Here is a 16,160-nt window from a genome sequence, read left to right as displayed (position 1 = left end):
GAGAGAGAGAGAGAGAGAGAGAGAGAGAGAGAGAGAGAGAGAGAGAGAGAAAGAAAGAGAGAGAGATGATACAATTGAAAGATTTAATTTGAGAAAGAGAATTACATATATTATTATAAAAATATTCTCTCCGTGTAGAGTTCCCGAATTTTCGCCAAGTATACAGATCATTTAAAGCAAGCCTTGCGCTGCAACTACGCGTGTGTAATAAAAAATAATGTGAAAAACAAACACTCGCCAAAGCAATTCTATCCACTGGAAATCTTTGCTGCGAAAGTCTTCCGGCAGATATCCAAATTGGCGCCCATTCGATATATCCGATTTTTACGAAGTAGAATCGGCACACACACGCGCGACCAATGCGCATATCGCATATAATATTAAGTTTCCACGGTAGGCCGCGAGCGCGTAAATAAATCGATAATAATGCGAGACGCGTTTTCGAGTTTCGTTATGTAGGACATAGCATTCTTCCGGGTCGTTACACTTCCACGCTATTCCATGCACAATATCGCGCGTTCGTACGCGCGACGTCTCCTCTTTTTCTCTCTCAGTTAAAAGCGATATCTATGTACGTATACGTACTTACCTACTTATCGATCGTCTCGCAGTCACCGCGTATATTGTATATATATATACACGAACTCATCGCCGAGAATACGCATTACGCGTTCGCTGGTACTTACTTGTCATGCGACCCATACAACGGCGAGACGCGCTTAAGCGCACGCATTGATCGTGATATATCTGACAGTGAAACGAGCATACCTCTCAACCGGACAATACGGCATAAATAGAACGAGAAACAAAACGATCTATCGAATTTATACATGAAGCGTCCTGAAACCGCCGGAGACCGTGAACGCGAGACATTCGTTTTCACAACGACACTCACCCCGAAATGCTCACGAATTGTGAATCTTTTCCGAAGCCCGAGTCGAAATTTTAGCTTTACTTTCGACCTTCTAACATCTATAATCTGAAAGATCTGTATTTATATAGTTTAATACATTGGGAGAAAAAATATATAAAAAATAGAAAATATTTATTTTCGCTGTAGATACTAATAACATATTTATTTAAATCTAAATTATAATAATATATTTACTTAAATCTAAATCTGTTATTTAAATGGAATAAACAGTTACAGTAAGTAATGAAAAGCTAAGATTAAGAAAATGTTTTCTTAACTTTTTATTGTCATGTATTCTCTTATTTTGCATTAGTATAGGTAAATATTATAATATTATAATATTAGTATCTATCCCAATAAATACTTTTTTTATTCCTTAAATATATTTTGTCTCATCGTCATACATGTGGAAACTGAAATGCCACTCAGCGCCTCTAAATGGCAAAGAACGCACAAAGTGCTCTCGAGTCCTCTAAAGAGGACCTCTTGGCAAAGTTATTAACGAGAATCGTTATTAACGAGAAATTAAAAGATTAAAGAGAATCAAAAGAGATCGATATGGATTACAGAGTATCAAAGTAGGCTTGAAGTGGAACATTGAGGTCGAAAGTAGGATCAACATGTCGACTCGGGAGAATCCACGATTAAAAAGACATCCGGTGGTTCCGGGACGCAACGTAGGACACTTTTGTGACGTCTAGATTATTAAATATACATGCGACCACGTTTGTAGACTGCTGCGACTGCGTCGCCTACTACTTGAGACGCACCAAGAAGCTGGGAAACTCCGGCACTTCCTCGACTTTTTCGCGGAGTGTTTAGAGTCGGTTATGTCATCGCTGCGGCCGCGCGCGCGCGCGCGCTTGAGCATCACTTAATGGAATTAGGGCTTTAACGGTAAAACCGCTTTGCATCGCTCGGTCGATCGCTCTCTGTTCGCCCGGCGTTTCTTATCGAAGTTTACTCTTTCCGGTCTTTGTACCGCCGCCGCCGTCGCTGTCGTCGTCGTTGTCGTTGTAAAAGCGAATCGATCGGCGTACCACGTCGAGAGCGCGTCCGGAATTTTCACACGTGCGCTCTGGGAAAGGTGAACAAGGCGAAACGCGGTCGACAAAGTCGCGATGCGTAATAGCGCGTTGAATATCGGCAGGCGGAAGCGCGCTTTCGCCGATGTCACATGTCGGGTACAACGAACCTTGGTAAATTTCGCGTCAGAGTTGTAAAAGTGTCAATTAAATCCTCCCCAATTTAATAATTGATTTGTGAACGAACATGTTTCAATTCGACTAAGTGACAATTGATTTCAACAAATTCGACCGAGGACCGTTCGATTGATATCAACGAAGTTAATTAAAGACCGTTAATTGATATGAGGGAAGGGCATCAAAGATTGTTTCTCGTGCTCCGTAATAAGCAGTCCGTGCTAAGTATTACACAAGACCACAACAAAATAAAAGATCTTTTTATTGAAAAAAGGACACTATTGTTTATTTCTTTCGTACTGAAATTAAATATGATCTTTAAAATAACGTAGCACATCGAGTTTTTGTTATAACAAACAAAAGAGGCTCAAAATTAGGTATTTTTGCATATTGTACATAGTATATTTATGTGTTGAGACATACAACATTTTTAATAAACGAGATATTAAATTATATCGATGTACAATATCGTTAATATCCTATACGTGAGAAGCCGAGGACTCACGAAAATGAAGCACTCCGTACGTGAGAGGCAAGAGGATTTATGGAAATCAAAAACACTGTATATATAACTTAATATCTCGCTTATTAAAAAGTTTTATATCTTTCAACACATAAATGTACATGTTTATTGTTTCTAAGCTAAGAAAATTTAATCGCAGGATGTATGTCCTATAATGTATATAAAAAAATGCTTAATTTTAAGCATTTTAAACCTTCTATAGCAAAAACTTTACGTATTACTATATGTTACTTTAAAAGTCATGCTTGGTTTTTCCAGCACGTTGAAATACATAAAAAATATTGGCTCCTCTTTACGGTAAAAAGACTTTATTTTTTGTGTTATCTACAAAATATTGTATTTTTTTCCTGTGTTATCCACAAAGCCATATGTAACTTTAAATAATCAAACTTTTTTCGATTAAATCTATTGAATTTGCTCATATTAGTCGTCAATTAAACGGTATTTAATCAAACTTACTGTTCTATCAATTAAACGGCCTCTAATTAAATCTGCTAAGCTCAATTATTAATTGAACGATTCTTAATTCTCTTTGCTCATATCAATCGTCAATTGAATGGTCCTTAATTGAATTCATTGAAATTAATCGTCAATCGGCCTTTGATTGAATTTGTTGAAATCAATTGTCAATTAAACTACCTCCAATTGAATTGGCACATACTTCAGTCGTCAATTAAACATGATAATTAATTAAAAAAGTACTTAATTACTTGCAAACCCGCTTTGTACACGATACTAAGATAAAAGTACCAATGTCTGGACACTAACAACATTAGTACTTGAATTCTGGACATTCTTACTGTTTTGGTCTTTAAATACGAATATTTAAACTTTCCAAATATAGAATATATGTAGGGTGTTCAAAAGGAAAGGTTCAAGACTAACTAGATATAGTATAGTCTTCATTATACTGAATAAACAATGTTTAACTCTTCGAATACACGCATCTGGTGGAAAACACCAAAGACACACAGGTACAAATTTGCACCAACGACTTTGCTCATTTATCAATTATTAACCCGGGAGTGGGCGCGTATCGGTCACTTCCCCGTACTTTTTCGTTTTCTACTTATATCATTTAATTTATTGACATTATCGTATTTTTGCTTTTACGTAAATTTTCTTTGATAGTATTTTCTCGTATAGTATGGAGAAGTAGAAGACGTAGACGCGCTTCTTTCTATGTGAAATTTGATATGTTTTTAGCAGTCGGTCTAAAAAACCATAGCGCGCCTATTAACGTTAGTCTTTTATCTCTGCCGCGTCAGCGTCGATGTGCCACCGAACGTCTATTGTCTTTCCGACATCGTAGTTGGACGTTCTCTCTTTTTTTATTGAATCAATAAAATTTTCAACAGCACGCGTAATTGGAGTATATTCTTGAGCGATATTATTAAAATTAATACTTGAATTATTAAAATAATACATAATATGATAATTTTAATATTGCCATTAAATCAAGAAGATTTATTCTCTATTTATAAATTTATTAAATCAATGTTTAAGTTAATCAAAGTAAAACGAGAGAAGCAAGAAATTCTTATTTTATTTTATTAAACTAAAAGAATGTCATTTTTTACTAATGCAATTAAAATAAAAATATTATGATTTTATTTTTAATATATTCACATATGTATAATAAGTTTAATATGTTTCCTAAACATATTAGATATAGAAATGGTAAAGAGAAAAAAAGATGGGAAAAAGAAGAAATAGTGACATCATAAAATTATTTTCTTCAATTATTATATTTTTTTAAATAATTGGATTGATAATTTGTTAATTATTATTTAATTATTACACACATACATGTGCTTAAATATATTTCGGTCGAAATGACCGATACGCGCCCACTTCCGGGTTAAGTAAGTTCTACCTTAGATCGCTAATGCCTCATCACTGTGTGAGACGTTTGCGAACGCGACGATTCGTATTTTTGCCGGTATCTCGACGACTCGAACTGCGGAATTGGCCGGTGAGCGCGCAATGACTTATCTCAATTATCTCGAGTAATACATTTCCGCGGAAGGAACGATCGACCGACGTTGTAGATTCGCGCGGCTCGATCAGAGCGAGCGGAGAAAGTTCCGGCTTCCCAGCTTGGCGGCCGATAGTTTTTCATGGGGACTGGAGACGGGGGAGAAAGAATACCTGCAGAACCATAGTGCTGACCACGGCGCCAGCGACGGGCACGAGGTTCAATTCTAGCCACTCCTCGCCCGCTCTCAGGCAACCCCGCTCGAATATACTCCTCTCGCCCGTCTGCGGGTTGGCCCGGGGCCGTAAATAGAAACGATTTAAAAAGGTCGTACATACACATACACGACATACACGTCATTCCTCGACGAGCTTTAAGGCTCGCGGACACACAATTACGCGACGGCCGTTCGTCGTCGTCGTCGTCGTCGTCGTCCTCGCCGTCGCGGCTGCGACGCGCCGATAAACGCGACAGCAAACTATCGACGTTCATGTGGGCGAGGTGCGACGACGGCTCGTGTGTCTCTCGGTGAGGAAAAACGAAGAAAAGAAGAACAAAAAAGAAAACAAGAAAGTCGGCGAGCTCCAAGAGAAGGCCTTCCCCTCTTAATCGCGACTCATCCCCGTGCGCGGATAGACTTTCGCGCCGTTGGCCGGGGAAGTAGCTACGAGACCCCCGGTGAGACCGCGGGGAGAAAGACTTTAACTTTATCGGCTGGCGTGCGAGCATAACTTAGCGGTCCGTGCCACGGGGGAAAAGTGAGGGAAACGTAATAAGGTGTTCGTGATGTTCGCTGTTGCGCGAAGCGCGCCGCAGCATATGAGCGCGCTGCAATGAACAAGTCGGTGCGCGGCGGTGAACTTTTACGGAATCCGGTCTTTACCCCGGGTGAGCATGCATTTATCCCGATCGGCATTACTTTAACGCTGAGAGAGAAAGAAATGCTTGATCTAAGATTATAGTGATTTTTTGCCTCAATCATATTTTTCGGTTGTCTAATACGAAAATGGTAGTAGTAATATGCATACAGGGTGTCTGTGACGCAAGCACACAAAACTATATCACGTCAGTTTGAGTATGAGGAACTAATTGAAGTTTGCGAAACAAATCTATGAACTTTACTAAACAAGTCATACAATTATTCAATATATAATGAAGAGATGCTACTGTTCGTTTTACGGCACTCCTATTAGATTTGAGTGTAAATGTTCGCAATGGAAGATGGAAGATGTTATTAGAGTTGGAAAATAACGCGTTATTTGTAACTGTTACCGTTACTTTTTTCGATAACAATTGTTACTTTTTTGTTTGTAACGGTAACGGTAACATTTGTTATTTACATTTTTACAGTAACAGTAAGTCGGATATGGATCGGTTGGATTTTGCAATTTAGCTGTTAAAAACTTTTAATAAATTTAATAATAATTATGCTTAATGTAGTTTATTCTTTTGTGAGAAATTATGAAACAAATGTATGTGTATTACACTAAGCATACCTATTATTAAATTTATTAAATATTTTTAAGAGCCCCAAATTGCAGAATCTGACTCTGTATCGACAATAATTTTTGTGTGAAGAATAATAAAAGATAAGAAGATAGAATAAAGTTCATAAAGAAATAATAATTTTCTGAGTTAGAATAATTTTAAATAATTTGTTCTTTTCAGATGAATTGACTACACTAAAAATAATAACTTAAGCTGAAAAACAATAAAATCTTAAAATCTTCTTAAAATCTATTACATATTTTATTTTAGTATTATAAAAAAGTAATGAGAACTGTTACTTTTTTTTTTAATAACGATAATGTAACGCGTTACTTTTTTTAAATAATGTTTTCAACTCTGGTTATTATGTATTAATAACGTAAAATGAAATGTACCAGAAACGTAGTAGAGTTCGCTAAAAATACAGCACATATTTTAATATTATATTATATATTTCAGCTTTTAAAATATAAGTAGGCACATATGAAATGAAAGGATGAAGCGGACGTCGGTCTACTCCTCGGTTATACAATCGCACAGTAATCTGTACTAAAGTTCTCTCCGTGTAACGTTATAGTAGAACTTGATGAGAGAGAAGAGAAAATGATCTTCTTGATTGACCATAATTTGTAGCAATTATTTCTCTATATGACCACAGTTACAAAAGTGTCAAGCATTTCCTCCTCAATGTGCTCGCGAAGTTAGTCCGGCGCGCGAACCATATACTTCTCGAAATCCCGTTCGCTCGCGTTATAAACTGCAATTTGCACGCGACGTGGCGCGCTCGATGCGCGTTACGCAACATCACAGCCGTGCCGCGATATCAATAGCTGCGCCAACATCCCGGTGCGGAACGAGTCCTTTGTCGTTATTTATCTGCTTTATCGGCGTTTCGTCGGCTCGTAACCGTATATCGCGGCGCATTAACGGTCGCCCGGCGAAAACTATAATTAAGCGATGGAGGCTTCACGGTGAAAACGTAATTAGCCCGGGGGCGGGTTTCAGCCCCATTACACCGCGGGAATGATATACCTACTCTTAAAATAGGAGCCGGCACAGAAGTTCTTACCCCTCCTCCGCTTCCCCTCTAGTCTCGACCGACCCACCCTCTCACTCTCCGGACTCGACCATTTTCTCTCTAATTAAGTTCCACGGTTTCTTGACCCGGATCGTTTTTGTCCCCCTCTCTGCCTCCCGCGCGGCCGTGTAGACATTGTGTAATCGCGCGGACCGCGCGCGCCGTGCGCGCAGCTACCGCGCGAGAACTACCCTCGCTATCTCGAATCTGGAACGCGATACACAGCGCGATTCCAAAGACAAATTATGCGGCTCTCCTGTGCGCGGGGCACGCTCTCTCGGTTTACTCCGATGGGACCCCCGTAACGGCATGACGGCGCGAAATGACGCAAGTTCCGAATCGGAAACAAGGTGAAACTAGAAACGGCCGGAATATTAGGATGTCGTTGTCGGTGTGTAAATGTAGGCGGCTGTGAGAGTGTGGAGGGTAAAAACGGAGGTTGTGGATGAGCAGCATTTGTAATGCTCGCACAAGTTTTCGATTAATGTACTTGCGTTAAGGGGATGCCAAAGTGAGCCACGAACTCCAAAAACGATAATGTAGAGACGATTGTCAAAACGTCACGTCAGACAAGCAGTGACACGATCACTCTACCCTTTTCGTGTTTCTTGTACATGCAGATTTTGTACGTGGATTTTGCATATAGACATTTTGTATAAAATGTGTATGCTGCTTTATTTTACTATATAAGGTGTCTAGTAACTCACAAAGGAGCCGCAGTGTAGATTAGGTAGATTAGGTCAAACTGAACAAAAAATTCCTCTACCATTTTGGAAATAACTATGTAAAATTTTAAGTTATTAATCAAAGGAGATTCGTGAATGATTTACGCCACATGGTAGATAAGTTGTAGTAGCGATGTTTAATTAAAGAAGTTTGGTGTATAATAGTGCGCTGATGCACCAATCTTTTTTAATTAATAATTAAATATCTATGTAATTTTTTTGTTTAGCTTGAACTGTACGCCGCGGCTCCTCTGTGAGTTACCGAACATCCTGTATTTAGCAGAAAACATGTACGAAAAAAAATTCAATATTGAATCTGGTCGGCACAACCAGATTTAAGTATGGGCTAATTATATTGTGTTTTCCGCGTGACTACGTTTATGTAGAAATATTCGCGTATTTTTTAAGTTTTTAAATTTAATTGTATAGGTACAGCAATGTGTATGTTCCTAGAAATCATCCTCAACAGAGCAAATGCACATTCGATGTGCAGAGGCTGCAAAAACTTTGTATTAGCTGAATATTTATGCTAACAACTCGAGATGTCAATTTTGAAATTTTGTATCGTTCCCGTCACGTATCAAGCAGTACTTTAAATTCATTTTCGCACGTACTTTCATTTGTAATTCTATGCAAAACTAATACGACGTAAATTTTGCAAAAAAGAAGTCCGTATTTTGTTGGCAAAGTTCTCAAGTATGGCATCCCCTTAATCGTTAATCGCAATATACGCGCAAAAATAAAAAAACCTTTTTCACCGAGAACGTCTACATGCGCGTCTCGCGCATTAATATTACGTAAAAGTAAAAGATATACTTACGTAACTGGGCTTCCTAACATCGTAGCCGCATTGTTTATTTTTAATGATTTCCTGAAACAAATAAGAGGACTGCTTAACTTTCGACGGTGCGTGAAAGGCTCGCGAACCGGGAAACGTATCGCGCTGTCGTAGCGCGATCGCGACTATCGATCAACGTGAGAGTTACATTATGTTTCCGCTTGCAACAGCTAAAAGGCACGCCGCACGCTTCCCTCGAGCCGATGTCGCTCGACGAGCAATTGAAATAATTGTTGCGGTCCCAATCCTTCGGGCCCTCGACGCCGCAACACTGCAACTGAAAGAGAAAGAAGCATCCGCATTATTTAATTGACGCTGTACACGAGATCGATATGTTGTTACATTTGCAACTATTAAGTTAAATGGTTACGAGAGCTATATATAGTTCTCTGATTCTCTATAGCTTTCTTAACTATTAGTTTTAGAGAGTTACAATGTTTATTTCATATATATATATATATATATATATATTATATAAATATTATAAATTATGAATTATCAAATTCATATATTATAATTTATATATATTATATATTATATATATCTAATAATTATATATTCTAATATATATAGTAATTTATCAAACTATATATACTGAAAAAAAAGATTGAGTAAAACAAACCAGGTTTCTGGATTGAGCAAATTTAGTTGCATCAATTGTAATCAAGTCAAATTGAGTAAAAATAAAGTCTATTCAATAATCTGACGTAGAAATTTGAATTAAAAAAATTGGTCAAAAGTAAAGGATTAATAGAAATGGAAATGTAGTTATATGGATGTTGTAAGTTTCTTTCAACTAACGAAAAAGGTTGATCTAACTGTATAATATAAGTAATACTATTCTTTGGATGTGGGAAGTTAAAAGTACATTATATGATAACGTATAAACTACGTTAACTAATATCTTTGATAACTGGACGTTTGTAAGATTTGTTCAACTTGAAAAAATCATTATAAAAAGTTCCTCAAGATTGTTGAATAAGTTACAATACACAGAATTCAGATACACAATTCAGTAGTCATCGATAGATTAGTGCTGGTTATCTCGCTTTGCTTCGCAGATAAATTCTTGTCGCATAGAGATATAAGCGAGTAAGCTTCACTCTTGAAACTTTATATGATATGCGAGCGTGTGTGTACTTGCGTAGGACCTGACTATGCAAGTTCACTTTTTTTTAAGTTTTTTGGCTTCTAGCACTTTCGGCACCAACTATTATGTTTTTTATTGTTAAGTCGAAATCATTAGATCGTTAGATCGTTAAATTTTTAGTTAAATTCGTTAATTCCTTTTGGATAATAAACAGGCTAGACGCCATTTAAATTAATGATTTATCAAATGACTACATAATAACTATATAAAGGAAGAATTTAATGAAATATTATCTTATTCTGTTTGATATATCTGTTTGATGTAACTCATTTAACTCGAGAAAAAGTTGAGTTGAACTTCTTACTCGTTACTACACTTGACAACTCATTTGGTTTATCGTTTACTTTTCAGGATAGTCAAAGCAGTATTATGGTTAATAAATTGTATTAAATACTTAGCTTTTTGATACAAATAAGAAGTTGCAAGAACATCAGAATTATGTTAAAAAAATTAAAGCGATTAGTTTGCCATATATAATCCAATTTTAATTTAATTTTTTTATAGTGTAACTAACTGCCATCAATAGATTGTGTTACCTCGCTCGTTCGCAAATAAATTCTCGTCGCGTAGAGATATAAGCGTAGAGATACAAGTTTCACCACTTTATATAATATGTGATCGTGTGTGTATTATCTCATAGGTTCGCTTTTATTGAAGTTTTCTCGCTTCTGGCACTTTCAGTTGTCAATTATTGTTTTTTTATTGTTAAGTTAAAATTGTTAATTTCTTTTGGATAATAAGCGAGATAGACTTTGTTCAAATTAACGGTCTATCACGATACATATTACATTGAGGAAGAATTTAATGAAATATTATATTATTATTTTCTTTGACAATATAATTAGCTCATTCAATTCAGAAGAAAAGTTGAGTTAAACCTCTTATTTGTTATTACACTTAGTAACTCATTTGTTGTTTGCTGAATATTTAGCTCGTTTGGTACAAGCAAGAGATTACAAGAACATCAAAATTATGCTAAAAGAATTAAAGCAATTAATTCGCTATATACAATCTCGTAATTGAGTTTGCTCAACTCGATTTTAATTATTCCGATCGATTTTTTAAAATAGTTTAAACGATTCTTTGATTCTATATACGAAACTCGTATAAACGAAAAAATAATATAATAAAAAATAGGTTGACATACAGAAAAATCTAGTAGTGCAATATATTGAGAGAAAAAGTTTCGCTAACTTGACAAAATATCAGTATTCGCAACAAATTTATTGATATGGGATAGCGAATAACTCTATATCTAAATAAATAACTTATGACCTATGAACTATGACTAAATAAATAATTTATGACCCCGTAGTGGGAATAAATGATTTGTTACTTTCAATTTGCCACTCTAAGCAACGTTTCAGTAATGGAGACATAACTAACCTAACCCAAATAGACGAGAATAAATATGATTTGTATCTCAGGCAATGTATATTCGTTAAAATGACAAATCATGAGAAATGATTTGCAACAGTAGCTGTTCGACCTGTTTCCCTAACGATCATGAAATAGTAAATGTGCTTTTGTTCCGAAGGAACAGAGGGATTTTTCTCACTGTTTTTTCTGTATGTAATACAGAACCTATATTAGGAGAAAAAATATCTAAGAAATAAAAAAAAATACTAATATTTGGTGAGAATTAATAACTTATACTGATATAAAATATTTTTCAAATTAAGGAGAAATATACATTCCTTTGAAACCTTAACTTTTCATGAAAGCAATTGTTTGTTCTATTTCAATGAAAGAATTTAGATTTAAGCAAATATGTTATCAGTATCCACCGAACCAATATTTTTTATTTCTTAGATATTTTTCTCTCCAGTGTATACTATTCGCCATTATTATGTATTATTCCCTGAATGTAGCGAAGTGGTAATAAAACCATGGCTTATGACGTTCGCGTGCACTTCGTCGCAGTCGAGCAGTTTAATTTTCTCATGAACCTTTCATTTTTTTCTCACACATACACACAAACACAGTTCGTGTTTATAAAATATAGAATGATACTGCGTTTAATTAAAATCATATTGAAATACATGAGAGCTCATTCGAGCGTGTTAAGAGCGCGCTGGAAACGAATAAACCAGGCAGAATTAAAAATGTATTCAAAAGATACATGCGTGTTAGTTAGAATTGTTACTCATTGATTAACGTTACTCCTATATTCGCGGTTTATTACGGAGCCGATTGTTGTAAACACGATAATCCATTATCGACAAGGCAACGGTAATTTACGCTCGGCTCGTTCGATTTTCTCATTCCTCGCGATTATTCGCGCGCCACAGTTCCTCGTGACTCCACGTCGACAAAAACTATTAATTATCCGTGCGGATATGCGACAAAGATAACACATGATTTTCAACCTCGTTGTCCAGGTAATAAATTTCTCACTGATGCGGAACTCCTGCATTTGCGGATCTATATACTGAGAAAAATGTCTGGTATTTGTAGCTCTAATTACATAGAGAAATAATTACTGTAAATTCTAGTTTACTGTAAATTCTATAATTACTATAAATTCTAAAGAGAAACATTTTTTTATATTAAATTTTGCTATAATATTAGTAATAATGAATAATAACTTATATGCAATAATATTACAGTTAAGAAATAGAAAAGTGATTTAGCAATAGCAAAGTAAATTTTTTAGCCTCTTGGGATTTTGTATTAATATTCTTCATCGTGACTGAATAAAATTAAGTGATGCGTTACGAGCTAAAATGAAATTTTTTGCAAGTATATGACATATTGTTTTTGCTAATAAATGAAATTTTTATATATAAAATAATTTAAATAGAGCATACGGGTAAACGAGGTAAAGTTGGCCTACATTTAAAAGCCGCCAGGAGGACTTTGGAAATCTCTCGCGGTGACTTCGGAACTACTAATCAAAATATGTATTTTATATATGTTCTTTGCGCTATCTTTGCTTAACTGAACTCGATATCAAGGCAAAATGGCCACGTTGCTGCATGTTTGTATTTTGGTTATTACAAAACAAAATATATGAGATCGTGATTAATATATAGAAGAAGGTTGCCTCTATTTATGCAGTCAGTCACAACAATTAGCCTGAGAAGTTGTATAACTTCGAAATATATCTAATCACGGTTTCCCCTATATCTTCTTACTTAAAAAATATTTTACATTAGTATAGGTAAATATGCTGTTAGTACTCGTGAAATAAATATTAACTATTGCTTAGATATTTTTTCTCTCGGTGCATTGGTTAGAACAACCAATCAAAGCATATACTTGGAGTCGAAAGTAACTGTAACTTTAGTTAGATATAAATCATGTTTTCTCTCAGTATACATAACAACACACGGAGTCGTTGTGGGATTCACGCTGAGCGCAGGATTTGCGCTCGGACACGAAATCGAAGGATATTTTCCTTCGGCGAGACGAGGTGAAGTCGAAGAATCGCGCGCACCAGCGGTATTCTGCATTATTTGCGCGGCCGGACGCGGCCGATACGAGCCGAAACGCGGTCGAATTCGCGATGAATGCCACGGGTGAATATGAATTTCGAGCGTCGTCATAAATAATTCCGCTACCGCCGCTGCCGCCGCCGCGAACGCGCGGCCGAAACGGTGCAATATTAAGCACGCGATTTAGACGGGACGAGTCGGTACGAGAGAGGGAAAAAGGGGGAAGAGAATGAAAGGAGCTAGGGGGGAAGAAGCGAACATTTCTCCGCGAAGAGACACCGAGGGAAAACGACGCGGGAGGAAAAAGGAATCTCGCTGTGCGGGGATGGTGGGTATTAAAGGGGCGGGGGAGGAGAAGAAAGACGGAGGAGAGATCGAAAGAGAAAGACCATGCGAATCGGATTCGCTCGGCGACGATCGCTGAGCTCGGTGATCCAAGTCTTGGGACCTTCATTAAACCCCAATATCTATCTTTCCTGCGGGTCCGAGACGCCTTTAGTCTTCTTCCTCGGCTACCCGTATGCGTTCCCATTGGTCAATTCGGCAATTTTTTTTTCAACGTTAATCCTACCGGTCGCCAAGCGACGAGAGATGTGATGACTTGCTGTAAGAGCGAACTCGACAGCGCGTCTTTCCTGAACTATTTCGACGTAACTTCGCGCTGGACTATGTCGAAACTAAGAAGAGAAGCAGGGAAAGCGTTTTACAGGCCCCTTATACTAAAAGAAAGGATATTTAAAAAATAGCAAGTATTTTGAAAATAAAATCTTTTTTTTTCATTGTACACAAGAAATAAAAGTATGGGGTACATAATCAGAAATATGTAGTTGTGAATAGCATAGTTGCATTACTCAGTTATCTATGAAGATTAGTTATTTTTGTGTGATAATATATATTCACAGGATCTGATGACAGAGTATGATGACAGACTGGCGGCAGAAAACGAGCAGGATCGAACGTTCCAATGTATTTAAATGGAACATACTGCAGGTTCTGCTCGCTTTCTGCCGCCAATCTGCTATCAGATTCTATCAGCAAACTCTGTCGCCAAAACACGAGCCGAGTGCGGATATAGATGTCTGTGGATTATCGATAGATCTTGATTGAATCTGTCGCTAATCTGTCGGCAGGTTGTTCACAGATTGCTTACTGGGTGAAGGTAAATGAACCCAGTAAGCAATCTATTAGCAGTCTAACGACAGATTAAACATGACTTGTCGACAAATCCGTAGTCATCTGTGTCCGCAATGCTGTGTCTGTTGTTGTTCTGTTAATAGAGTTTGCAAACAGAATCTGACAACATTCTGTATATTTTTGGATTATTGTATTGCAATTTTATATTAATTATGCAATAATCACTACATTATCACAGAATGTATTTTATACCATGAAAGTATTTATTAAAACGTGAGATTCTGTGATAACACTCTACTTCTTATATGTTTTTACTTCACAATTTCTGACTTAAAAATTTCTTTTTGTTTTTAATTTATGGTAATATTAAATATAAGAGAAACAAGAAGCAAGCCACATATAACGAATGAAACTATATATATATATATATATATATATATATATATATATATATATATAGTTTATTCTTAGTATAGTTATATATTTATAGTTTATTAAACCATATATATAATTTATTATTTAAATTAAATAAAATATTTTCTTAAAAAAATTTTTTTTAAATAACAAACTTTTCTAAAACAAAAATAATTTTTTGAAAAAAAAACCATTTTTCTTTTTTCTTTCAGTGATTTATAAAAGCCGTCTCTCTTAAAACTATAATTCTATATTAGTATCGAATGTGTTATCGATATCCACCAAATAAAAGTTTACTTTCACATTACATTTCTTTATATTTACGTTTACATTTCTTAGATATCTTTTCTCTTAGAGTATAATAGTCGCTTTTAAGGGGCAATTGATTGGCCGTACGACTTGTAAACCTGTTAATTTATCCGGGTTAATTACTTATGAGTAAATAATATGGCGCCCGCCGCCGGTTAATGTGTTATGCGCGCTCGGTTAATCATCGACCGACACGCGCGGACGTCTCGCGATTTCGCCAAATGATTAATTGTCGCCACGGGAGAGCATCCGCGTTTTCCCCGCGTTTCCTACCGGCCGCGGTGGATCAGGCGCGGTGTGAACGGCGCGACCGGAATAAATTCTGCATTTAATTAAGAGGTATAAAAATGAATTAGTCAAGCGCGAGGTGTGTTAAATTCTCTTGTTCACTGGGTGGGGGAGGGGTTAAAAATAGAAAATCGATAGGAGGGAATATCATGAATTCAATTATTAATAATGGCGGGTTTGCATGCGAGAGCGCTCCTTTTGTCGTCTCGCACGTGCCGCATACGATTCGATTAATTAGGCGGTTTTTTAATGCGCAGAAAGAAAGTTTTTCTCGGCGCCGAGTCTATTTATTGAGTGAGAACGGGAGAGAATCGGGAGGAGAGAGAGAGAGAGAGAGAGAGAGAGAGAGGGGGGGGGGAGAGAAAGAGGGAGAGAGAGAGAAACGAAATTTATTAGGCACTTCTGGGATAACCTATTCCCTCGAGCGTTAAAAAATTTTACCTAAATATTCAGTGCGATAAATTATTGTATACGTACAAACGTGTCGCAAAGCACAATAGTTGTATACAATAATTTTAGTAGCAAGCTAAATATTCATGAAAGTGATCGTTTAAATTCAACAATTGCCACAGTGTAACGATAAGTTATAAAATTTGTAAATTTTAAAAGTCTCAAATCTCAATATTCTAGATGAGCGCAATTATATAGGCAAGTCGTTCTATATTTTCGCTGCAATATCTGAA

At 36.4% G+C, this 16,160-nt stretch overlaps 1 protein-coding gene across 6 annotated transcripts in view; it reads right to left on the bottom strand.

Annotated features, from left to right (window-relative positions):
* Positions 1–16,160, bottom strand: part of LOC116842193 (tetraspanin-5) — a 236,504-nt gene that overhangs the window by 15,637 nt on the left and 204,707 nt on the right. For 2 of the 6 annotated variants that reach the window (XM_032811006.1, XM_032811009.1), the window contains exons 6-8: positions 8,894–9,022; positions 8,728–8,796; positions 4,790–4,900 (exon numbers count right to left, since the gene is read on the bottom strand). In XM_032811006.1, the coding sequence (XP_032666897.1) occupies positions 4,790–4,900; positions 8,728–8,796; positions 8,894–9,022 (309 nt within the window). The remainder of the gene's footprint in view (positions 1–4,789; positions 4,901–8,727; positions 8,797–8,893; positions 9,023–16,160) is intronic. The other 4 variants (XM_032811007.1, XM_032811011.1, XM_032811008.1 and 1 more) reach the window with 3 other exon arrangements.

Source organism: Odontomachus brunneus, unplaced genomic scaffold, assembly GCF_010583005.1.
Source record: "Odontomachus brunneus isolate Ranch 3 - 2012 unplaced genomic scaffold, Obru_v1 Obru_scaffold_022, whole genome shotgun sequence".
NCBI classification, from domain to species: Eukaryota; Metazoa; Arthropoda; class Insecta; order Hymenoptera; family Formicidae; genus Odontomachus; species Odontomachus brunneus.
This window is presented reverse-complemented; position numbering and strand designations above follow the sequence as displayed.